The 27,917-nt window shown below is 30.0% G+C and overlaps 1 protein-coding gene across 2 annotated transcripts; it reads right to left on the bottom strand.

The window, feature by feature from the left end:
* Positions 1–460: 460 nt before the first annotated feature.
* LOC143080681 (NEDD8-activating enzyme E1 regulatory subunit-like) lies at positions 461–27,917 on the bottom strand. Of its 2 annotated transcripts, XM_076256656.1 has the most exons (20): positions 27,811–27,917; positions 24,990–25,093; positions 24,651–24,711; positions 23,178–23,208; positions 22,350–22,421; positions 20,554–20,633; positions 19,738–19,847; positions 18,843–18,952; positions 15,826–15,888; positions 15,147–15,210; positions 14,407–14,498; positions 13,008–13,067; positions 12,566–12,626; positions 12,101–12,249; positions 11,581–11,622; positions 6,899–6,935; positions 5,933–6,019; positions 3,478–3,620; positions 2,898–2,971; positions 461–2,266 (listed from the first exon to the last, which is right to left on the bottom strand). In XM_076256656.1, the coding sequence occupies exons 1-20, from the start codon at positions 27,867–27,869 to the stop codon at positions 2,107–2,109; spliced, it is 1,659 nt and encodes a 552-aa protein (XP_076112771.1). In that variant the 5' UTR covers positions 27,870–27,917; the 3' UTR covers positions 461–2,106. The 2 variants fall into 2 exon arrangements, with proteins under 2 accessions (XP_076112771.1, XP_076112772.1); XM_076256657.1 differs by lacking the exon at positions 11,581–11,622.

Here is a 27,917-nt window from a genome sequence, read left to right as displayed (position 1 = left end):
TTTGACAACAGATCTTGGTAATATATGCTGGATTAATTCAAAACTATGAATTAGTCATAGAGCTTTGTAAAAGTCAAATAAACAGTGGTCTATCAGTGAAGTTTGCATTGTGACATTCTTGTTTAATATTGTATTATTGTGTTTCTGTCTCATCAATGTTTACCAAATATTTTTATTTGTATATTTATCATCTCTGATGTTAAATTTTTAATAACTTAATTTTGCACCTGTTTAGCACATAGAACCACTTTTGTTCTAAAAACTGTTGCTGTTTAATTTTTTTATTTGCTGAAGGATGCAACCAATTGGTTCTGCTGTAGATGCACAATGCAACATTTTATAACCAAAATGTTTTTGTTGAGGTAATTCCTATAGCAAATTGTTTAAAATTAATGCAAGTGTCATAAAAGTGTTTTTCATTGAGGAGATGTAAGTATATGATAAAAGAAAACAAATAACATTTATATTTAGTGTTGTACAAAAATCTTTTATTTCAGTTTCTCTCTTCATTATACAAAAGACATTGGACTTGCTTAGTACATACAACACTCTAGTAAACTGTTACATTACTTTTTGATTAAAGTGAATTAAAATATGAAAGCAGTTTTCCCCTTAAAATGTGAATTTAAAAAAGAAGGTAAGATTTGGGCCCATTTTAGCCCTGATATAAATAGATACTTAAACTTTTAAGAATCAAAGTTTTATCTTGTACATTTGACCTATATTAAACAAAATAAAAACTTTTATAATAATATATAAATACTTCCATTTTTTTCTTTATGAAAGCATGAGCATCTGATTATTGATTACATGTATATCATTTTACTAATGAATTGGCACAGTAATTTCTTCACATCTGTTAACCTTGAACTCAAAATGAACATAACATAAACATTCAGCAACAAACACTTGGAAGATAATATATAGCTTCTATACATTTTATGACTTTATCGAGATATAACAATAAAAGTACTAGAAATGCTTAATAAATTTCACAATATTAAGTTAGATAAAATTTTAATTTTAATACAAAACTTAACAATAAAGTTTTTACAAATTCCTCAAATGATTCTTCACACTTCTTGTACAAATTCAATGGCCATTTGACATTGAAACATTGTTTACATCATTCTTAAAGTTGCCATTCAAATTTTTTTCAGTCTATTTCCAGCCTTTTTTTGTCTTGACCACTTCAGGTATTTTTAAATTTCTTCCTGTGTTTGACATATTACAGAAATAAGAATTTTACCAGTAGAACTAACAATGATGAGAATTTGATATATTTCATTAACTTTGTTATACCTTAGTAGTCAAATGTAAACATTATTTAATTAAGTTGAGGGGAGACAATCCACCAAGAAATTAGCAGAATGATTTAAATGAACCCCATGAATGTTCAGTTTCAGACAGCCAAAGGAATTCAGCCAGGTTCAATGCAGTCAAATCTAAATTGAAATTATACATATATATGTATTGAAAATTACGTTTTTTTTATAATTTCTATTAAAAATGTAATACTGATTGGACTTTTAAGGCACCTTTTTAAGAGTCCACATAGAAATCATTCTAAAAAAACCTTTGGATGTCCTAAAGCTATTAAAGGGTTAATTTTTCATTGGAATATAAATCAAGAAAAAATTCTTTGATAGTTCTAGTTTGATTAAAAGTTGAGGCTTGCAACATTTTCAGAAAAAAAATGTTGTCTCATCACGTAAAAAAAGCAAATTTGAATTCTGAAGACTTTTATCTTCACAAAAGTCCTTAATTAATTAGTCTCACCTCAGGCGAGACAACTCCTCTCACATAGAAAATTTCATTTCATGATACATGTAGAATATTTTATAATTCAATCTCTCACCAGAGCTCACTACTGTTACACGGTCATTTCTATTGCAGACCTCAGTAGAAAGTTTCAGTTCTTATAATAAAAGTTTTTGATAGATTACAAGCTTTTAAGATTCCTCTAATGTTTAGCAAGATATAATTACATCCACCTAACTTTACTCACAGAAAAAAATGTTCAAGCTTCTTTTCAAGCAGATTATTTTTGTTCTAATCAATTTGTGAACTGTTTCTAAAGTGAAAACCTATACATATATAAATATATTATAGCTGTACAGTTAATGATGACTGTTTCATAGCATTATAAATATATGTATTATTAAATGGAACAAATTGTTTTGTGATGACTTTAATAGCTTCTTGTGCTGCAGCCCCTCCTATGAAAGATGATATTGTGTGTAGTTCTGCTGCTCCGTACCGACATCTGAAACAAATATATATATACAGAACAATTATATTGCATCTTTCTTTATTTTGTTCATTTGCTATCTGACAATCCTTATTTTTCTCTTCACCTATAAATGTATGATATAAACCTAAATGCATTGTGGTCAGTTTTTGTTTTGGCTCTTAATTATAATCTATGGATGACCAGGAAAAAAACATTGTTCATTGTTGAAGGCCATACAGTGACCCATATTTGCTTATATTCACATTAATTGTATTGCTGTCTCATTGGCAATTATACATCTTCCTATTTTTATATTTGGCAAACTGTCATAAAATTAAAATATTTTAACAATTTACTGCTTTTTTGTTATGATGGACCATCCTCGAGATATAGTACTGCAGGAAACTGAACAAACATATTGTATAATTAATGTATAACTAATGATATTAACAATTAAATCTGCTCAAATAGGTATTCAAATCAGTAATAATTACAAGTTTCAAAAATCCCTAGTTAGCAGTAAGTTTTATTTGTTGATGAGATAAGCTTTTTTCATATCAAACAATTTTTAAAGTGTACATATTATAACGAGTAAACTAAAGTCACACAGACAATTCAAATGAGAAAATACCCACATTTACACAATCAAACAACATTTACTTACATCTCATGTATATAATCATCCTTAATTGATGTAGGATTTAATCCCCAGTCATGTAATATCTTCTGTACTGATGTCTGAAATTGTAAAAAAAAATGTTTTTATAAATCAAAGGATATGTTGGGAAAATGAAGTCGCAACCAAATTAAGCAACAATCAATGTAATAATGAAAAGAAAGATGAACTTCTAACAAGTAAAACATTATATAACTTTTTGTCATGTTGAAGTTCAATTTAATATTTCATTGCTTAAAGATATATTTCTCTATAAATGGTTATAAATGTGTTTGCATCAACTGTATATTTAAGCAGGTTTGGATCATTTACCCATGGGGAAAAGGTATACATTTTAAAATGTATATATAAAGTTTTTCCAAAAATTATATTAAAATAACTTGCCTAGTAAATTTATATCTTGTATGAGATAAAATATCCAAAATGGGTTATTATATTTCATTTTAGAAATTGGTTTCAACTTGCACTGATCATAAATAAACTGTGAGTGCTTCATGGTTTTAAATCAAGTTCCCTGGTAACCATTAAGATCATATCTGAACTACAATTACATCCTAAGAGTAACTACCTTTAACATAAGGACATCAGCTTCTATTTGGTCTTCATATACACCAGGATATCTATTATATTCCTCATAAAACTTATCTACGCCCCTCAATAAAACATAGAATACAAAGTCGTCATCATTGTCTTCATCTCCTAAATGTTGAGCTGAAAAAAAATAATATTTGCTAAAGTGAAAGGGCTCAGATACTATAATCCAAAAGGAAATAAAATATTCAAATATTAAAACATCAATGTAACCAGATGCTCTGCAGGGCCCAGCTTTGTACAACCGCAGAAGTTGAACCCTGAACAGTTGGGGTAAGTTAATGGACACAACATTCAAGCTTGATACAGCTCTGAATTTGGATTGTGATTAAATAGTTGACACAACATAGGTTTCTGACACAGAATGAATGTGGTCTAAGAACTTTAACTTAAAAACTTTTTTAAATTGGACATTTACCTATTATGGTCCCATATCCAAAATCAAAATACATGGTTAGATTCAGCATATCAAAAACCCCAAGAATTCAATTTTTGAAGAAATCTAATAAAGTTCAATTTTGAATCCTTTAGACCTCAATACTGACCAATTTAATAACTGGGCCTAAATATCAAAAATCTAGATACATATGGTTAGATTCAGCATACCAAAGAACCCCATATATTCAATTTTTGTTGAAATCCAACAAAGTTTAATTTTTTACCTGAATTTGGACTAACTTGAAAACTGTGCTCATAATCAAAAATCTAAGTACATGTTAAGATTCAGCATATCAAAGAACCCCAAGAATTCAATTTTTGTTAAAATCAAACTAAATTCGATTTTGGACCCATTGGACCTTAATGTAGACCAATTTGAAAACGGGACCAAATATTAAGATTCAAAATACACTGTTAGATTTGGCATATCAATTGCAAGGAACCCCAATATTTCAAATTTTTATGAAATCAAACAATAAAACTTTAATTTTGGACCCTGTTTTGGCCCTAACTCATAAACTATTGGGACCAAAACTCCCATAATCAATCCCAACCTCCCTATTGTGGTCATAAACCTTGTGTTAAAATTTCATAGATTTCTATTAACATATACTCAAGTTATTGAGTGAAAACCAAGAAAAATGCTGATTTGGGCCCTTTTAGGGACACTTATTCCTTAATTGTTAAGACCAAAACTCCAAAAATCAATCCTAACTTTGCTATTGTGGTCATTAACCTTGTGTTTAAATTTCATAGATTTCAATTTATTTATACTTATAGTTATTGTGCGAAAACCAAGAAAAATGCTTATTTGGGCCCTTTTCTGGCCCCTCATTCCTAAACTATTGGGACAACAACCCCCGAAATCAATCTCAACCTTTAGTGGTATTGAACCTTCTGTTAAAAATCTATAGAGATCCATTCCCTAAAACTAAAGTTATTGTCCGGAATCTAAATGTGTCTTAGGACGAGGACGACACAGACGAAGACAACATCATAAATTTTTTTTGCGGTCGTATAAAAATGATACTCATTTTAAAGGTGCTGTGTTATATAAATTACGAAAAGTCTACATATGTCAGCAATAAACTGTCACTTAGCAAAGAGTATAAAAAGTTGATTTTAGCATTGTTCCTATTGAAATTAGTGTTTGTTAAGTTAAGGAATACATTTAAGGAAGCTATAATTAAAATGTCATCATTTTCCAGTTTTTATTTGTCAAACACACCAAAATAATTATTTCATTATCTGAAATCTACTTCTAGTTTGAATCAGTGTTTTCATAGATATTGATATTAAATAATCAAGACATAACATGTAGTTTTGTGAGTTGATCATGTGTACTAAGTTTCAAGTTGATTGGACTTAGACTTCATCAAAAACTACCTTGACCAAAAAGGTTAACCTGAAGTGGGACAGATGGACCAATGAAGGAACAGACGGACACAGAGACAGAAAAATATAATGCCCCTAAGTGGGGTATAAAAAAATTCAGGCATATCATTTCAAAGGTCATTGTGAATAAAAAAACACAGAGAACAGTAGCTGTTGTATTTATTCAATGGGACATAAGAACTGACAGAAGTTTAAATACCTTTACCAAGAGGAGATCATTCTGTACAAAAGTTTCATTTGGTTTGCAATAAGATTAATTTACAATTAGATGAAAGAATTCAAGATTCCATTTATAAATACAAGCCCATAAAATTCCTGCACAATTGGTAACTCAAATTATTTTAGTATTTCATTTTATCAAAAAGAAGGGGCATTACAATACACTCAATTTTACTTTCACATATCAATGACATAAATTTGTAGAAATTTTAATGTGTGGCAAAGAACAATCTTTTCAATAATAGCTTGGCAGTGTAAAACAAATGTTTGATCTGTAAAATATGAACATTTTCCTCCATCCACATTACCACTATATAGGACCATAACTAGGAAAACATGGAACTCTCTTTGAATAGCTATATTTACTAGTTATCCAATACCTATTTCTTGTAGATTTGCTGTTTTGTTGTTGTATTCCTCTGCTAAACTTCTGGATCTAAATATTCTTAAAAATGCAGCATTTTTACCTGAAACAAATAGATAAGTTGTGTAGAATTAAGAAAGAAAGACAAAATAAAGATCACATAATGCATAAAATTATAAATAATCAGGAATAACAAGTTCAACTCATAACGTTTTTCAAGTATTTTTTTTTTCTCCAAGAAATAAGAGAAATTGCAATGAAATTTTCCATAAATTTATATATATTCAAGGGGCATATATCACATATAACTGAGTGGTTTCAGTAAGCATTGACGTTTACACAATAGATACAGATGGATCATACCACAAATCCTGAAAATAGAAAGACAAAACATAGGATATGTTAAGGTAACAATTTCAAAGTTCTTATTTAATCAACTAGTTGGTGTTCATGGGTATGTTTCTAGTGCAAATGTTGAAATGTTAAAGTATATTAACAGTTTCTGCTTCCCTATATTTGTAAACGCTAGACGCAGTTGTTTTTACATCACCACACTGAAAAGTGATGCCATTTGTCAAGAATGATGAAGTCGGAGTGGGAGTGACTTTTATCTACCAGTAGATGGCACAGCATTGTAATCACAAATGATGGCTGAATTTGCCAAGGGTGATGAGAGAGTATATTAAGTTTTTAAATTTGAATATTTTATAAAATGAAATCCTGAAGTCTATCTATTATTGTTACATGGTTAGAAGTTCTTGATGTTTTGGTGAAATAAATTCTGTATTTCAATTGCTTGTATTGGCAACTACTGACTTCATCAACTTTGTTCCAAGTTGGGCCACAGTATACTGTATTGTAAAAATAGGAAATAGACTATGGGGGTTGTGCTGGAACATACAAACAGACTCCATCCATACAATTTAATAAAACTTGAGGGTAAAACTGACAAACTGCATATAAATTATTCAGTTATACTTACAAAATAGTTTGATATCATGGTCTGATATGCAGTTATCCTGTAAAAGATATCATTTTCAAAGTCAGTATAATCAACAAAGGAATCACAATCTGTTTTCTTGAGAATTTAATGAAATGAAAAAAATCTAATATTCATGAGAAAAATGTATATTTATTTACTTCCATCATATTTGGAAGTGAAAGTTACAATAGTTAAGGTGGTACCCAACACTTTCACTAAAATTAATTTGGCTCGTTTAAATTTCATAAAATTTTGACAAAGTATATACTTTGTCCCTTTGACAAAAATATAAAAAATTCAAATAATTTGAACCAATCGTTTTTTCAGAAAAATTACACTGGTTATATAGCAGTTTGACAAATACTATTTTTGATCATTTAGAAGCTTAATATTCCCTTAACAACATAACGTAATTAAAACGTTTAGCTGATTTTACAGAGTTATCTCCCTGTAGTGTTAGGTACCACCTTAATGGCATATTTCAATGACTACAAATAAACTGTGTGTACCTAGGGGTTTCAGAGATTAACAACTAAACACAATGAAGGAAATATAAATCACATCTAAATAGATTGGTATACTGTTTATAGTAATTCATGCATTTAAAAATGTTTATAAAATTTTCATATTTTGAAACAATTTTTGAACAAGGATGACATAATTTCATCTATTAAAGACTTTTATACCAATAATTAGAGAAACAGCAATGGTTGAAGCATGAATGCCGAATTCCACTACATTATATAGAAATTCACAAAAACAAAACAATTTACTGTACATTCAGAAATTAGTGTATGCATTTATCATTTCAATTTTTGAAGGATGGACAAAAATGAGATATTAAATATTGCAATTCCAGGAAAATCTGCATACGGATATATGTATAATGCAAATCCTTACTTTTGCAATACTCACTCAGTCGGATTATTTGCATTTAGAAAAACCTCACAATAATCTCTGAATTTACAGTATATTTTCATATTTATATAATTAAATATCTATCTTTATATTACATATCTCCTAAAGCTTACTCAAGTCACTTCTTAAAAAGTCATACCCAATAGTGTAAATTTGACTCTTAAAAGTTTATTATACTGCAATCAGCTATTTTACTGTACAGATAAAGCTATACGTATAAACGTTAGCTTTATACGTCAATGACCCCAATTGACCTATAAGCCCCGCCTCCTTATTGTATTTCATCAACAACATCACGTCACGACCATGACAACGTAAAGTAACAATGGTCAAACTTTTTTGAATTTAAACTTTTATGTCTTCAAATTGGTTATTTATATATCATGTTTATCAAATGCTATTAATTAAGTTCATTTTCCCTTTCTAATTCCTTAATACGCCAATGTCTTACCACCTGGACTACGCTCATAGGGAAATACCCCAATATGGTACCCCAAGAGGGAAATTCCAAACACTTTTTTTAACAATTTTTGTTACGTGTTTTTTTTCATTTTTCATTTTTTTTTTCGATTTCAGTATAAAGACAATATACGTATAGTGTCTTGAAATATGAAATTTATTTGTATTCGGCACGAAACGGGAAAATGCTCGGTAGAACCTCGCATTTTCCCGTTTCTAAGCCTCATACAAATAAATTTCATATTTCAAGACACTATACGTATATTGTCTAATTATTTGACCTGATTTATTGAGCCTTGAATATATATATACTTTCTACCACTAAATAAATATACAATATTTTATATCTCAAACCTTTTTTTTTTTTGAGTGATTAATTTTTACAACTTTCTAGAGAGAAAACATAACACAAATGTAAATTGTCATGAATATGAGTATTTCAGAACATAAATTGATCAGAAAAATTGGAAAATGACAACAACAAAAAAATCATCCTCTATAAGATAAAAAGTGCAAAACGTCAAATAAGTTAACAACAAGAGTAATTTAGTTTATAGTTATATGATCAATTTGTATTGGAAAGTATAAATAAATAGCACTTCCTCAAAAGAAACATTTATAATGTATCACATTTCAATTTTAAGAGTCTAACTACTGCTATTGAAAATGACCTTAGTGAAAGGACTTATCATTTTATTTTACAAATGTGCAGATATGCAGATCAAAACAGTTATAAATTCTTGTCAAGTAGTATACAATCAGGCTGGAACTGCATGGTAAGCTAATGGGGTTTTGTTGAATACCAATGATAGATGAAACATCATGACTCGTACAAATACTTAAAGCAATATCAGTGCAATGAATTGTTCAGTAAGTGATGACTGATACAATATATAAGCTTTCAGGACAAAGCTTCCATGCCTCTGCTCTAACAGTCCTCATATTCAAATGATTTCTAGAAATTTTCTTTATAAACTTTAGAGTTAACAAATAATTTTAACAAATACAATCTTTTTTAATATGTTTATCATTTAAACAGAATTATCTGCTGTTCATGCTCAAGCTTAAAAAAAGCTGCACATCTAACCACAATTATAGCCCCCTCCTCTTTTCAGCTTGGCTTAAAGTATATGTTCAATATTTAATCAGTACTTAGCACTTGATTTTCAAAAGAAAAAGACTTTGAAAGTTGTAAAATCTACAGTATTTCTATCAAAAGATGGAAAATAGTATAAAGAAAAGTATATGCCATCATAACTGTTAGCTATTTCATTCTACAAATAAGCAAACATTATGAGTTTTTCTGTAATACTTTCCATGATAAAGTTTGAAAATATTTAGTATGACAGTTATCTATGAAAGAATCAAACATTAAGAAGATACAGAACTTATTTAAAGGTAAACATACACCTGCTTGCACAAGACAAAGTATAAATACTGTTTCTAAACATCTAATTTAATTTACTGTAAATTATCAATAAAGATGTAGCTACTTTAATAAGTAGAGTTCAATGTTGTGTCATTTACACAAATATTATTTCATGTAGATACTGTAAATACAGATCTTTTTGTAATATTTTATTATTGCAAAATTGTGAAAGTGGAGGTTTTCAAAATATGCATTCCAAATTTTGATAGCATTATTCGTATGCAGCATTTCACATTGACTTCCTCCTTGGAATCACAATAATAAATGTATGCACATATTTCTGAATTTACAGGACTGTAAATATCACGTTCAAACACAATAAAAATATCCCTCCTATGTACTCTTATATATCTTGTGCTTAGTACTTAAGATATGCAGCTTTTTATTCATAGCAACTATAAAAATATCATTCATACTGTATAACAAAGTGCAACTGGACCATTCGGAAAAACAGAAATAGGAAAATGTTATGCAAAAATGTATTTTTCTTTCAGCTCTGAAAAAATTTTGATTGGCAGATCCAAAAAAGTAACAGTGTGTGACACAAATAACTTTTAGACACAAAATTGTATTTGAAATAAAATGAATACTTTGAGAAAAAAAACACTGAGATAATTTACATATTGTTTTTTATAATAAACAGTACAATTACTTTTAAATATACCAAATAATATGGTATATTTCTGTAGAATTAAGACTGTCTCTTAAAACCTACACATATGAGGAGACAGCTATCTGCAAAGTTTTTAAGATAAAAAAAAACTCACTTTCTTCCTATAAAGTTAACTGTATTGTCCCCTCCCGGTGTATCATTGTTATTTTTAGGTACTGCAAATTCAGAAATTTTTGTGTGCATATTTTATTGTGATTTTAGCAGAATGAAAAAAAATTTGAGATAAGTTATTGCGTTTTCGTGAAAAACTGCATACAGATAAATCAATAAGATATTAGAATGTCTGTTCTTATTGTTGCATTACTCAACCAGTTGCATTATTCACATTAATAAAAACTTCTCAATATTTCTGAATTTGCAGCATAAGAACCAGGTAGCATACATTTCTTCTTCTTGATATTAACACCCTATCAATTAATAATTTATATGATCAATTACATGTAGTATAAACATCTGTCCTATAAAAATAATAAAAATCATTTCACAGTTTTATTTCAAACACTGAAAACATTAAAAAAAATCTGTAAATAAAAATAACACTTATTTCCAGAAACATAATTTAATACAAGGTATATTTTTGTTCATGCATTTTGTTCCATTCTATTTCTGATTTACAAATGGTCCATTTTGAAGGAGTTTGTCAATGTGGCTTTGAATTGTTGGTCAGAAGATTATCTGTAAATTTCTGATTCAATATTGACACTTAATTCAGCAATTTTCATAAATATAAATATTTTTTTCAAATTAATTTTAGTGTGCATTTTGCCAGTTTTTTTTTCCTGTCTTCAAATTCATTTTTTAGTTGAATTTAACTAATCTACACAAACAAATGTAGCCTTTATATGAATCTAATATATATATGAATATTCCCATTAGGGCACATCTTCTGCAAAATGTTTAATCCATAATTTTTTTCACTCTGTAAAAGTCTAATTTTAAATTTTATTATTGATAGTAGTGAAATGTTTCTATGTATTTAAGTTATCTCTAAATATTGAAAAAAAAAAAAAAATCACTTCAAAATACAAAAAAACATTGGTTATTCCAAAAAAAATAAACAACCGTAGAATGAAAACAAAAGTTATTCTCTAGCTAAATGACATTCATGATATAATGGTAAAATGCACCAGATGGCCAAATTCATTGACAATTCCTATGTCCAATACAGGAATAATAAAGGGTAACAGAATAAAAACATCATACATAATTTGGTGGTGGCATATTTAATGTGTCGACAGGTTCCTCCTACAACAGACCAAAACCACATCTTAGAAAGTTTACTGTTTGGCATTAAAATTATAAAAATCATATCATAGGGAACATGTGTACTAAGTTCCAAGTTGACTGGACTTCAACTTCATCAAATAAAATTGAGAATGACCAAAAATTTTAACCTGAAGCAGGACAGATAGATGGACAAACGAACAGACAGACAAAAAAGACCAGTAAACATAATACCTCTCTACTATCATAGGAGGGGCATCAAAATGTTAGCTCTAAAATTCTACCATTCCTGATATTTAGTTGAATAATATTATGTTACATGTAAATACATCACGTCTTTGTTTTTATTATTTAACTCACAACTATTTTCTAGCAATAACACATTATTTGAAACATTTCTTTACATTGGACCAAAAATATATAAAAGTTCCTGCAGAAAATAATACAATTTAATTTTGTTCAGTTTTTAAAAGACAATTTGAATAGACATGAATCTAACCTTTGCAATGCTCTGTTCTATTTTACGAACTTTCTCTGTCACTACGGCAACATCATCATCTGCCTGGCCATGATATACGTGCTGTAACTGAATATATCTAGTGGAATCAGCTGTCATATCAGGGATGGTTCCACGCAGAGGTAATAAATCTACAACAATCAATGTCTTGTCTTTGTTTACCTAATATAACTAATTTGTATCATATATTTTTACCAAATAGCAGCTTTTATTAGTTTTAGATTAGTTTTGCATTGGTGCACAATTTTTAACTAGCTTTACAGACTGTTAACTGCATAAAAAATATCAACAAGTTTTTCACAAAACTTTTTAAAAACCTACATAGGACTTCCCTAATTCAGAGAAGTTTGATATAATAGTAAGACCTATGCACTTTTCATTGTTACCATGGAACTTGCTTCTTCAGATGTTGGTTGTGTTTAAAAAAAAACGTGTAGTTGTACTAACCTTTTCCTTCATTATCTACAAATTCTTTGACTGCTCTGACTAGAATCCAGAAAGATGAACTCTGCAAAATAAATTTAACATTATAATTGAAATCAGCTGTCAGTCAGAAATAATGATTTGTGTAACAAAGTTATTTAATTTAAACAATTAAATATTTTAGAACTATCACTATTTAGAAAGCTTTTATCTATTCTATTTTTTTTTTGCAATTATTCTCTATTCACTAAACGATTTTACCCCACCCAGACCGCCTTATATCAACACTACAACTTATTGATTCTCAAGGTATTTATTCCAATATGTAAAAGGGTATTGTAATTTCTTGCAAATCAAGCGTTTCAAATACTGAATGAAATGAATAATTTTCTTTTACAGAAATATATCTTGTATATCATTTTCAATATTTTTTTTACAGGTCAAGGACAGATCTGATTTATCATACCTCAGCATCTAAATTACTACAACATGGATCTTCAAACAGCTTTCTTATTTCACTTGGCATCTACAATAGAAATAGAATATTGATAAGCAAAATAGTAAAAGATTAAACTGAAAGTCAGACTGAATAAAAAATTGTTGAAGATGTAGCAATGGTATCAGTAGTGGATCCAGGGGAGGGTTCCGGGAGTTTAAAACCCCCTTTTTGAAAATGGTTGGATCCACCTAATTTTCGGCTCTCCCTTGACACTATTTGTGAGTATGGTCTCGAGGAAACAATGATAGTCCATCGGAAGGGGACGATAAATGGCTGACCCGTGTTAAGAGAGAGCCATATCACTTGCACGTTAAAGACACCCTTGTAGATTTCGAAAAAGAGCAGGCTGATGCTGCTACAAGGCAGCACTCGCACCCGCAAAGTGGAAAGGGATTAATATAAGTTGCAAAACTTGTTTCCCAATCCACTATAAATAAATATGTTTAAACTAAACCCCTAGGTATTTATAACACTTTTGATTCTTGGTTATAAACTTCCAATATATGGATGAAATAAAAGCAATTGTTGAAAGTTCTTTAGTCAACAAATCATAAAATTACAAAATGCTACAGTAGATATCATTTTAAATATAAAAAGTTTTAAAATTGATTAAATGAACTACTTGAAATAAATTAGATGTGTCAGGAGGACATGCACATACCCACCTGTTAAATGTCAGTAGGTAAGCCATGTGGAAGGAAATACAAAATCAATCTGTAACTCACATTTTTACACAATGAACCAAATACCAGTTCGATATTTTAACTTTTACAAAAAGCCAAAACATGTACAATTTTCATAAATTTTTAACCAAAATCAGTTCAATATCTATAGGTATTACCATAAAGGTCAGAAAATTACAGGTACAATTTTCATGAAATTTATGGTCCAAGGATCATATAATTTTTCAATAGCAGGTCTTAATTCAAAACAAGAAGTAGATTGTAGATCATAATATATGCTTCAACTAAAGCTTATTTAAATGTCTACAAATTGATTTTTTTCTTTCTGAAAACAGTTTTATTTTGGGAATGAAGGATGAAATGATTTATTTTGGGAATGAAGGATGAAATTACGGACAAGGATATCACTTTACACCCTAGCCACAGGCCATAATCATTATTTACTTTTTATTTTGACGAGGATCATTCACAATATCAAAGCTGACAAGAGGTGCAGATACAATACCAAATGTATGGAATGATATCAAACACTGAATAACATGACAATAGGGGTCAAAGCTTCAATCTTTTCTCCCAACAGAAAGGAGAAAAGATAAATTAGATATAAAAGATTTCCCTCTAATGACATCTGTTAACCATTGAAACTAAAAGATTTTTTCATGCAACAATACTATACAACATACACTGCTGGGTACCAAAGCTGTGTTGACACTCTTTACTGCTTCATCAAAATTCTCTTCATCCAATGGAAACCCTTCTTTATTTGACCTTATACCTACAAAAAAGCTTACGTGATGGAACACAGATCATGCAATCTTTAGAAACAAGTAAGAGAAGAAATTTATTGTTAACTGTTCAAACTTTTATTATTACTGCCGAACTCATTGTAGATCCCTTGTTATTCATATTATCCCTTATTGATCAGATATATTTATATCTTTACATGAATTTAATGATAGCTGCATTTATATTTAAAACATGACACAATTTAATTAAGCTATATTGAAGTTTTAAAATTGTAACGCGCAAATGATTTTGCATTTTTGACCACTATATCTATACATTCGTACTTGAAACTCACTGATGCATACCCAAATCTTCTTTTATTCTATAATCAGAAAAAATTCTTTCCTGTGATGGCGTATGGAAAGTGTTCCTATTAATTACCTTAAAATGTTCGAGATTTTAAATCTTTTGAACCACATTACCATTGATAAAAACATATATCCGATCCAGAAAGGACACTCTAAAATCCTTATGGGTGTATGTTTAGACTTTTTTGTATGACGAAAATGTAAGAGAAATTTTAAAATTGACGCCATGGGTGGTCAACCACTTTAGAAGTGCCTTCGCTTGGTGCCTTGAATGTATTAATAGCCTTTACTGGAAAAAAGATGTAAACAATCACAAAATATCGTTTTACCTTGTTTAATAAATTCTTTAAACAGCAATTTTTCTTTATAATTCTTTGGTGCGTTCCCATCATGCTGTAACAGAAATAAAGCCTCACTTTGTTCTATTCATGTGTATTATTTATGTTTACATGCATATGTTCTATTCATGTGTATTGTTTATGTTTACATACATATAAATCCAATACAAATGTAGTAAATTTGAAATTAATGTGTATATCTATTCATGTTTTCTTCAATATAAATTTTGACCATATATGTATATATTTATACTGTTTAATTTATCATTAGTTTTATTTATTGCCTATCTTTACAAAACAAGAATGTGTCCAAAGTACACGGATGCCCCACTCCCACTATCATTTTCCATGTTCAATGGACCGTGAAATTGGATATAAAATATAATTAGGCATTAAAATTAGAAAGATCATATCATAAGGAACATGTGTACTAAGTTTTAAGTTGATTGGACTTCAACTTCATCAAAAACTACCTTGACCAAAAACTTTAACCTGAAGCGGGACAGACGGACGAACGAACGAACGGACGAACGAACAGACGGACGGACGAACGAACGAACAGACGCACAGACCAGAAAACATAATGCCCCTCTACTATCGTAGGTGGGGCATAAAAACAGTAAAATATTTTTTTTAGATAAGGAAAGAAGATTTGAAATAAAATACATACTGATTCTTTCCATTTCTGTAAATATTTATAAACTATTACTATCCATGGTGTGTGTGAATGCTCCTGCAATTTAAAAAAAAATATAACATTAGCGAAATTAGTCAAAACTTTGTTTAGACACATAAGAAAAATTGTCAGTATATATGGACTTTGGACTAGTAGATTTTGGCGCAGACTGATTAAATTATCATAGGCAATCATACCACAGGAATCTTACAATGTATAACTGACCATATATGAAACAAAAAATAAGACTGAAATGTCAGTACAAAGGTTTATCATAATTCATAATTTAATATGGATACCTTAAATGTTATGTAAATTTCCTTAACATAAATAATATTTTTCAATTTTCCAAGTTCTATCAGTCTATCTCAAACAAAACATACACCCTGGTTTATTGTTTAACTTGATCTTGTAAATGGCAGTTAAACTGACCAACTGGACTTTAAGCATACACTAATCAATGATTTTAAGGGTATCATGTTGACATTTATCCATTAAATGAAATTATTCTAGTGCATTCAGTATATAATAAAAAAATCTAATTTCTATATTAGTTGAAATCTTTCTATAGAAAGTAACATCTTCATTAGCATATAATTTATGCTAATGAAGCTGTTACTTTCTAGAGAATTTTATCATTATAACACAAGGAACTATGTCCAGTGCACGATGTTTTGTCGATATTGTCAACATCGCAATGTCAACTTTATAGTGTCGTTATTGTGTTTACATTGTATCCTATCAATATGTTCTATACCTTCACATCGTATACATTGGGATGTTGACAATATCGTGTCGACATCGTGTTTATATTGTATATATATATAGAGTCTATAGCTTTATGTTTACATCGTTCACATCGTATGCATCGCGATGTTGACAATAACGTGTGTCAACATCGTGTTTATATTGTACATATAGATATAAAGTCTATACTTTTCTGTTTACATCGTTCACATCGTATACATCGCGATGTTGACAATATTGTGTCAACATCGTATTTATATTGTATATATAGAGTCTATACCTTTCTGTTTACATCGTTCACATCGTATACATCGCGATGTTGACAATATTGTATCAAAATTGTGTATATGTAGAGTCTATACCTTTCTGTTGACATCGTTCACATCGTATACATCGCGATGTTGACAATATCGTGTCAACATCGTGTTTATATTGTATATATACCTATATATATATATAAAGTCTATACCTTTCTGTTTACATCGTTCACATCGTATACATCGCGATGTTGACAATATTGTGTCAACATCGTGTTTATATTGTATATATATATGTTAAGTCTATACCTTTCTGTTTACATCGTTCACATCGTATACATCGCGATGTTGACAATATTGTGTCAACATCGTGTTTATATTGTATATATAGAGTTTATACCTTTCTGTTTACATCGTTCACATAGTATACATCGCGATGTTGACAATATCGTGACAACATCGTGTTTATATTGTATTTATATATATAAAGTCTATACCTTTCTGTTTACATCGTTCACATCGTATACATAACGATGTTGACAATATCGTGTCAACATCGTCTTTATATTATATTTATATATATAAAGTCTATACCTTTCTGTTTACATCGTTCACATCGTATACATCGTAATGTTAACAATATAGTGTCAACATCTTGTTGTTGTTGTATATACATTTTTTTTCGTTCTTTTTTTTTAAATAAGTTAACATGGTTAAGCAGTTAGTTATATAGTTTTTAAAAAAATCCATTTTTCATGTCGGCGTCTTCTATTGTTAACTATGCCATATAAACTTTGCTCAATGTTAAAGGCCAGACGGTTATCTATAGATGTGCCAGTTAGTATGTATGTACTGGAAATTTTACTTATTTGCAATCATACCACTTCTTTTTATATATACCTTTCTGTTTAAATTGTTCACATAACAATGCTAACAATATTGTGTCAAAATCGTGTTTATATTTTATATTGAGTCTATGGTACGTATAAAAACGTTAAACTAACTGCATTTGTTTGCACCTGTCCTTAGTCAGGAATCTGTCGTTCAGTAGTTGTCGTTTGTTGAATTGTTCATACGTGTTTCTGGTTTCATGTTTTTTACATTAGACCTTTATTTTTCCTGTTCAAATAGTTTTACACTAGTGTTTTTTTGTGCCTATCATAGCTTGCTACTCGATAAAAACCAAAACTCTGTATTAATGACAAACCTATAGGGGTTTACTTATAAAAGATGTAACTTAAATAAAAAGTTGTCTCATTTGAACTTATACCGCATCTTCTTATATGTATACATCGCTATGTTAACGATGTCAACGATGTAAACAATATATAAGAGTTCAAACAATGTTAACGAAGTTGACTAGATATTGGTTTAATATTGTGTACATCGCGATGTTAATGATGTCAACGATGTAAACAATATATAAGAGTTCAAACAATGTCAACGATGTTCATACGACATCGTGTTAACCTTGTAAACATCACGATGTTAACGATGTCAACGATGTAAACAATATATAAAAGTTCAAACAATGTCAACAATGTTGACAAGACATCGTGTTTACATTGTATACATCGCAATGTTAACGATGTCAACGATGTAAACAATATATAAGGGATCAAACAATGTAAACGATGTTGACACGACATCGTGTTAACATTGTAAACATCGCGATGTTAACGATGTCAACGATGTAAACAATATATAAAAGTTCAAACAATGTCAACAATGTTGACAAGACATCGTGTTTACATTGTATACATTGCAATGTTAACGATGTCAACGATGTAAACAATATATAAGGGTTCAAACAATGTAAACGATGTTGACACAACATCGTTTTAACATTGTATACATCGCGATGTCAACAATGTATACATTATATAAGGGTTCAAACAATGTAAACAATGTTGACACTATATCGTGTTAACATTGTAGATATTGCGATGTCGACAATATTGAATAAACATCCTTCACTGGACATGAATGAACACAAGCAGTATTTACCTTTTGATCCATGGATTCCAGATCTAAAGAATTACAATACTCTACAAGTCTTGGAAACGGATGATCTAACCTCAAATCTTCATGAGCACTGTCTGGGTGTGATTCTATCACTGAAATAAAAACACAGATTATAATTAATCTATACTCTATGGGTAAGATGAAGATATATGCACTTACAATGATGTTTTACTTTTCTGTGTTTAGCCAGGAAGTTGTGGTACAGTGGTTGTTGTTTTTGAACATTTTTATTTTTGGTGTTCCAGATAAAAACAAAGCCAGAAAAGCCCTTGGATGCACAACACTTATGAAGTGTTGTTTTCGCCTTCAAGTTAAGGGAGAGATTCGCACTTACAATGATGTTTTACCCTGACATATTATGTTCAAGTTAAGGGAGAGATTAGCACTTACAATGATGTTTTACCCTGACATATTATGTTCAAGTTAAGGGAGAGATTAGCACTTACAATGATGTTTTACCCTGACATATTATGTTCCTGTGTTTTCAAAGTTAGTCATTAACTTTTTGTATTACATCAATGATTGTATTCAAGGCAAAAAAGGCAGTGATTAGAGACAATCAAGATGATTATCTTATTTTCTTTATAAAGGTAATACTCTTGAACTATTAAAGTTAATGATCTGGAGAAAATCAATTTGCACCATTTTTTAGGGTGTATCTTCTGAACCATACATTCTCCAATGAATGCATGAGAACTGAGCTCTGTTAAAATGCATATCCCGATCCATGTTTGGATATTGGATTAAGCAAACAATTAGTTTTCTTGAAACCATCAGTGCCTAACAAACAATTCAAACAGCGAATATTTACTCCAAAATACTATTACTTATTTGATTACCAAATTTTACAATTGTCCACTAAAAACATCTGACTAACCCGTGTGCTCTTTGATGACGATTCTCATATAACCAATAAATCCATAACTTCTACATACTAACAGGGGGATGTTCCTCTTAGATAACAAGGAGTCTAACTCTAATAACTCTCTGTAAACATGGAAATATAACAATATTCTATAGGGTTACAATTCATATGAAATGTTTACACAATAATGGCAACAGCTATTAATGAAGACTTAAAAATGTGGAAGAATTCAAACAACAACTCTCTTAGGGAGTTCAAAGGTTACCTTTTGTTAATTTCTGACCCTATCCACTTTGTCTTTTTTCTGAGGGGCAGAACAATTGATTATTTCTTATGTATTAAGTCCATCTACTTTACATTCTATGAAATGCTATATTGAATTTCAACCATCTTTTTGTTGTTCTGAGTATTCACAAATATTTTAAACTGGAATCTTATTAACAAACAGTCAACCATTTATTTAAAATCTTCATTATAAAACCTTTAGACTAGTAATTCTTTTCACAAAAGAATCTTTATAAAAAAGTGAAAATTTTGGAGTCATGACAAATTACGTATAACTTCAAATTTTTATCACAAGTTTTTTGTGAGGAACAATATTTACCCATGTTTTTTATGGGGTTTGTGTTTTTCAATCTTAAGTTTTTTGTGTAGCGCTTTTCTAGACTTTTTTTGGTCTTTTTTCTCTTACTGCATATTGTTGTCAGTTTTATTCAACTTTTTGTTTTGAATTCTCTATTCTGTAGAAACATAAAATGATACTTTAATTTTTGAGCCTCACTATCTGAACATTCAATATAATTATGTGTGAACATAATAAATGCTTACCTTTCACATAAATTTGTTGCTATCACCAATGTGAATCTTGAGAAAAAATCTGGATTTGCTCTGATCAGTTTTTCGGCACTCTATGTGAAATAAAATAAATTTACCATTATTTAAATAAAAAAGAAAAAGAAGATGTTTGTCTATGTATAACAGAAGGCATGTATATGTAGCATATGTACCCGGAATGTAAATTTAAGTTTTCACACTTCAAAATAACAGAAGTGTCTTTTCATGTTTTTGTTTATTAGTTTTGGATGATTTCTTTTTTCCTTACTAGGTAGTAAAGTTTTTCTTACTGGACATGATATTTTTATTGCAAATGTCATATTAAGATGTATACAAAGGAAACATTTTCATAAATTAACTCATAATCAAAGAGCAGATTGCTCTGAGGGATACGATTGCCATTGTTTTCATTGATACATGTATTAGTATTATTTTCAAAAATAATTCAACTGCACATGTAAAATGTAATTTACGTAATCTGAATAGTTATTCACATTAAAAATAGCTAATCATCGATACAAGTGTATGAATAATGTAATTATTGTGTTTTATTTTTGTATTATCAATTCCAAGTTTACTTTTCAAAGCAGTCACTGAGAGTGAGAGAAGGTATTTCACTTTGTACCTTATCACCTATTTTCCTATGTGAATTCTAGGAGGAATCCCATTTCTAACTCTTTAAATATTTAATTTCCTTTAGGTCATTGGGTATACTTTCCGTACACATTCCTCTGTTTAAATTGCAATCGATTTCAATATATTATAACTTACTATGACAGAACGAGCTAATCTTTCTCGACGTATCGTCATATTTGATTCAGAATTGACGGAAGTATAAAGGAGACAACTCAAAGTGATAATATGGAAGACTCCATTTTGGCTGAAGGGGTGTTCTAGTTACACCTTTAAGTTGTGGACTACATTTATTTTAATTTAAATGATGCATATGATTTTAAATTATGCAACAACAATAACCCTCAATATCAGACAGACATAGAAAGGATCTCATGAGTTTCAAATTAATCAATGAAGTTGGGAATCCAGAGCAATCATTCAATCTGATACCCATTCAAGTCAAGAAAATTATACGCATGCGCATAATTACCTAAACCCTAGATTTGTGATTTGTAGCAAGGATGTATATTCAATTTTAATTAAATGACCTACATGTAGATGATTCTCCATTTCTTTATGGAAGTACAATATCAAATATCAGTTTCATAACAGTGGTACATGTATATAAGAAAAAGTCCACTTCAGTTCTTATATTACAGAAAAAGATTTATCGGAATTCAGAGAACTCTCGCATTTTATCAAAACTGGGGAATTCCCTCTGACGTGTTTCTAAATTTATAAAAACACTAAATATAAATATTGCTTAATTCTGATTTTCCGTGTTGTTAAAAATATGCATATAAGTTGAGGTAATTATTGAAACATGAAGTTTATGAGAAGACCATTATAGGACAGTTGTTTAAATTCACTCCTTTTGTTTGTTTTTACCTTTCAAAGGAAGACAATCTTGAAAATCTTGAGATTTTCCTTAATGTTTAGATTAAAACGATTGATGTGAGGGCATGGCCCTGAGTCAATTGTAAAAGTCTACAGATTGCTTGAAAGCAATCGTATCCCAAAAACAGTTTAGTTATTTTGTATTGATACAAAGGAAGAAATTTTCATAAAACTATCATAAGGAAAGTTTAAAGTAACTTTACTGGGTTATCTCAAACATCACTAACAACTTAGATATGATTATACAGGAGCCAATCTTCTACTTGCTTATTTCTTACCTCTTCAACGAAATCTCCACTGACATCATCATTCAGTTCACTCAGTAACTCTGTAGCTGCTTTGGCTCTAGACTGGAAACATATATACAGTAGAACAATCTGACTGAATTGCAGATCTTTGCTTTAAACATTTTGAAAAATTGTATTTCTTCTTTCTTAATATTTCCATAATTATTCATGATCATGACTATTAAACAACTTACATATTAGAAATTGTTACTTTGTATTACTCTGAGCAATTAATTGTTGCACCTGGCTGAATCCCCTTTAATCTACATTGTACTTTCTATTTATAATTTTACCTTAGAAAAATTCAGATATCTTAATATCATCATTTCTTCTGAAAATTGAAAGGTTCAATTTCATTGGATTATTAATAATGGAAAAACCTGTCGAAACAATCACAATAGAAATAATTCAGTGAGAATTATTTCATTTTGACAATTTCACTGCACAATATTTGCTATAAACAATAACAGGGCTCATTTTGATTAATGCTTGAGACTATTAAACAACTTTTGAACTAAAAAGTCTTGTCTCATGATTATGGTGTTAAAAACAAATTTTTGAAATCCCCAAATCTAGATTTAATGATCTAATGTCATTTAAACTACAATAGTCCCCTCTAACATAAACCAACTTTCATTAACATTTTTAATATACATTTATTTCCTTAATTCTTCCCCATAAGTTCACACTGTTAAGAAAACTTATTTGTTTCACTGCTTTCGCACAAATTGACAGTCTGTAAAGAAGAAATCTACTGACAATGACTGATTATAATGCAATCTTGATCCTCTATAGATAACTTGCTAACGTTCTACATACCTCCCCAATATTGTCTTTTGTCAGGAAAAAACTGAAACATGTACAATGAATTTTCATTACTTAATACTACGGTTTTATTAAACAAAGTGCATAAATTGTAACATGACTTTTAAAACTAAATTGTTTGATTGATTATTGGAGTTTAACACAACTATCACCATTATTGGTTATAAATATCATGGCAGAGGAAGCTGGAATTCTATGGGGAAACTTCAGCAGGAAAATTTGGAAACATAATCCAAATCAATTAAGATTGGAATAACACTTGTCAGGGGAGGAGTTCAGTCTTACAACCTCAGTCAGTGATAACAGTAGATGTACTACTTTTAAGACTAAAACAAAATTGAATCTAGATGACTTCCAATGAAAAGTTTTCAAACAAAAGTGACATTGTTGCTAAAGGTGAATTATTTCCCGACAATGCTCAAACAAAAAATCTTTCTCTTCAAATAAATTTGTTAAAAATATCTTTGAATAATTATTGCTTTAAATCAAGGATTCAACATGTTTGAAAGAGGCCTTAATATTTGTAAGTTTAACAGAATACAAAGTTTTATTGTGTTGCTCTTTCAAGTCCCATCACTCAGGATCATTTCAAAAAGAGCCTATTAACAGTTTAATAATACAGGATTCTTTACTTTTTTAAATCATAATGCAAACTATCCCATTCTACAGGACATCATCTTCTATAGTCCCCATTAAAAAAAAAAATCTAAATCAACTGAAAACTCTAAGCAGTCTAGGGCACCTGACTTAGGGGTTACTTAAGAAATAATTGATGGGGGCTTGAATATATTGTGATTTTACCACGGTTTGTCTCTTTATGACAAATATTTTACCCTGAGCAATAGCGAGGGGTAAAATATAAGGATAAAGGGACAACCGTGGTAAATCACGATATATTCAAGCCCCCATGAATTATTTCGATTCTAACAGGACAAATACGGCAATTGTTTTGGATCGAAGTGCTCTAGGTGAAGGTTTAAACGCACTATTAAATTGACGTTAAAAACCTGAGCAAACTGAATAAGAAGCAGCTAAATCTATTTACAAAAACATATTTAGATGGGTGTGGAGGAATTTAAATGATAAATGTATTTATATGTCTTATATGTTTACAAAACATGGCTTATATAAGACATTTTAGCATCATTTGTTTGGGTTTCCTTGTTGTGATGATTTTCGGTTTCACAAGCATGTATTTTCCCGTAAAATGCTTATATTCTGACTTTATCGTTCTATGACGCCCAGGTCGGGTATCTCATTCATAAAAAAAACATATGACGCGGGAGTACGATCGGAACAGCCCAACAATATATTCAAATTTTACCACGGGTGTGTACTCAAAGCGTTTGAAGGACTTGATGTTAGAATACATGTACTTAACTATTAGACATTTAGAGATATCACAAATGATAGAAAAAGAAAACAAAAATCCTAAATTTACACTTTTATGTAGAAATTAGAACATACTTATTCCCTACATCCTCTCCGCTAACTTTGTTTCCATCTACAATCGTGAATGAACCAACACCTAAAAAACAATAAACATTAACTATTACTTTTCTGCCTTTAACACATAATGATGAACATAGCAGGAGTAAATGTTACAAATAGTACAAATAAAGAGTAAAATTTACGGTAAAGACTAACAAAGAGAAAATTTTGTATACATGTTCGTTCAACAGATTTGCTTGAGTTCCTACAAATCAACTTTCGTTTTAATGCCTCTTGGAAGGAGTTTAAGTATACAGCAGTGCCATTTTAATCTCACCTGGTCACTCATTAGAAAGAAGTTATTGATTACTTTACCTGGTAATATCATATTTTTAAGAATTTCTGTTCCTACAGCTGATACATTGACCAAACAGACACATGCTGACTCTAAGGCAGACTGTCCATGGTCTCCCCATAATCTACGAATAAAAAATATATATTAATTGGGAAAAGGAAAAGTTTATGAATGTTTACTAGAGATCTTATTCAAACCACGGTAACACACACAAATTGACATTACAAATTAGAATTTTAAAATTTATGCAGTCTCCACAATCTGAAATTTACTTCCAGAAATGTTTTTGAAGAACAACCATTTAACTTCAACGGGGATGGGAGGACGGGGGTATGTTTTTTTTCTTTCAAAAAAATATTCTTATCCCCAATTTGATGGAAAAAAAATATTCTGTTTAAGCAGATGGCTAAATAAAATATGCTGAATGTAGAATATTGAACAAAATAATCTGGTTGAACTTGATAGCATTGTAAAACTAAATAAAATTGATCCCCCTTTGCACAATAAACAATTCTGACTAAGAATAAAAACCCAGTGATCGGGAAGGATGTGCACCATGCGCAAATTGTGCTTATCGACCAGAAATGGCACATAACAACAACAACAACAATACTTTATTTTAAGAGGGTTACACAGTTAGCTATATAACTAATCTTCCCTGAGGCCCTCATCATGAGAAATCAAACAAAATGCAAACATATACATTGCATACATTAGAATAAAAAGTCAAGTATGATAATAATGTTTAATACAACTTGATAAAATGTGATGAACAAAAATAAACATGATGACATGATCAGTTTTTAATATTATTGATACACCTAGGTTGATTTCAATAAATGATCTGTTATTTTGTATTTGAAAGAATTAACATTTGTAATATTTCTTAACGGTATTGGCAAATTATTCCACAAGAATGATCCAGAATACATAAAAGATTTTTTGAACAATTCTGTTTTTGGTGTAGGGAGTATGAGGTTTCCTTGAACAGCATTTCTCAAGGGGTATGGATTTCTGTCTGAAACTTGTTAGTAAGATATGATGGGGCATCATTTTTAATGCACTTAAATGTCATCACTAACTTATGATATTTTATTCTCTGTTCAACTGTCATCCAGTTTAAATGTTTGAATAAGGGTGCAGAAGGAGCGAATGGGTCCGTTTCTAGTATTAACATAGAGTGACAAACAATAGCGCCCACATGGCGCACAATATTTTTCTCTTCGTTTTGAAACAGTTTAAACAACATGGCCCATTAATTCTAAAAATGGCCCTTTGTATTTATTTTTGGGGGGCCCTGGGCCCATAGAGAAAAATCCTTCCAGATCACTGAAACCATAACACCCCAGGTCTTTGAAGTTAAGTGGTTGCTCCCATGTGATACAATGTTAACATTTTAACAAATGTTTAAAGTATACACATGAATGTAGCTTGCTAAATACAAAATTTAGAAGTTAATGTTTGGAGTTCCTGGTAACTGTACTCTGTAGAATCAAAAAGACCGTAAGATCTAAAAGTACATGTAAGGCCAAACAGCTTGGGTATGAGGTTAATATCAAAGAAACAAAAGTTACATTCTCAGCTTAAACATGTTAAAATACAAAAGCAAAGAGTTGTAAACATGGTAAAGGTAAAGTTTAATTAGATACATTCTACAAGTGGATTTCCACAATACTGGTATAAAATTTTTGTACCAGTACTGTATTCCAGTATTGTACCAGTATTGTGTTTTTCAAATAAACAATACATCATGTACATAGAGGTAATTAATCTTTTATCGAAGGCATCACATACTGTACATGTACACCATAATGATATTTCACTATGATCAGTGTATCCCAAACTCTGTCTGACCGAAGAAATGTCAGACAAAAAATCATTCGGTCAGACAGAAATTAAATTTTTTTTCTGTTGAACATATAGCAGAAAATGTCAAATTTCTTTTTCGGTCAGACAAACCATAATACAGTTTGGCAAAGACTGTATGATAAGACAATTTTATAAGGAATGGTTGTATGTTTAACTGATGATGATACCAAATATTGATGTTACACTGCGAATGTCATCAAAGAAAGTTATAAATCTTCTGAAGTTTTTTTCGTACTGTCTGAGTGTCTCAGCATTTTTATAACAAACTTTACTTTATATATAAAAAAGAAGATGTGGTATGATTGCCAATGAGACAACTATCCACAAAAGACCAAAATGACACAGACATAAACAACTATAGGTCACCGTACGGCCTTCAACAATGAGCAAAGCCCATACCGCATAGTCAGCTATAATAGGCCCCAATAAGACAATGTAAATCAATTCAAACGAGAAAACTAACGGCCTTATTTATGTAAAAAAATGAATGAAAAACAAATATGTAACACATAAACAAACGACAACCACTGAATTGCAGGCTCCTGACTTGGGACAGGCACATACATAAATAATGTGGCGGGGTTAAACATGCTAGCGGGATCCCAACCCTCCCCTAACCTGGGACAGTGGTATAACAGTACAACATAAGTTAACTGTCATAAGAACGAACTATAAAAATTTATATGTTTTCTTTCAGCCCTCTCTTTCCAAGACTCATAGTATATTTTATTTAATTTTTATAGACATTGCTATTGCATTTGAGATACTGGCCTTCTGAAAGCTAGACATGATCATGATCATTTCCTTCCATAAACATTAGTAACAGAGTAAGAAACTAAGATGAATAAAATATTCATGTCCGTTTGTATCATTCTGACATGAATTAATCAAATGTCAGAAAACTATACAGTTAAAACTTAAAGGATATTATTCGTACAACCATTCTTCTTAAGTTATATTTAACATATTAACCTCAACTGCCTATCATATTTATTTTTCTTGTCGATAACAACTTTTTTGGTGTCTGCCATTTTCTGGTTTCTCCTGAGATCAATTACCGGCAGGGGACAGGAACGTAA

This window comes from Mytilus galloprovincialis, chromosome 6, assembly GCF_965363235.1.
Source record: "Mytilus galloprovincialis chromosome 6, xbMytGall1.hap1.1, whole genome shotgun sequence".
NCBI lineage: Eukaryota > Metazoa > Mollusca > Bivalvia > Mytilida > Mytilidae > Mytilus > Mytilus galloprovincialis.
The sequence above is the reverse complement of the archived record's forward strand: the minus strand, read 5'-3'. Positions and strand labels throughout refer to the sequence as shown.

Coding starts and splice junctions, on each gene's coding strand:
- LOC143080681 (XM_076256656.1), bottom strand. CDS start 27,869: ATGGCAGACACCAAAAAAGTTGTTATCGACAAGAAAAATAAATATGAT. Junction 22,422..23,177: donor CAAAAGACAATATTGGGGAG/GTATGTAGAACG, acceptor ATATGTTTCCAG/TCTAGAGCCAAAGCAGCTAC. Junction 19,848..20,553: donor GCAACAAATTTATGTGAAAG/GTAAGCATTTAT, acceptor CCATGTTTACAG/AGAGTTATTAGAGTTAGACT.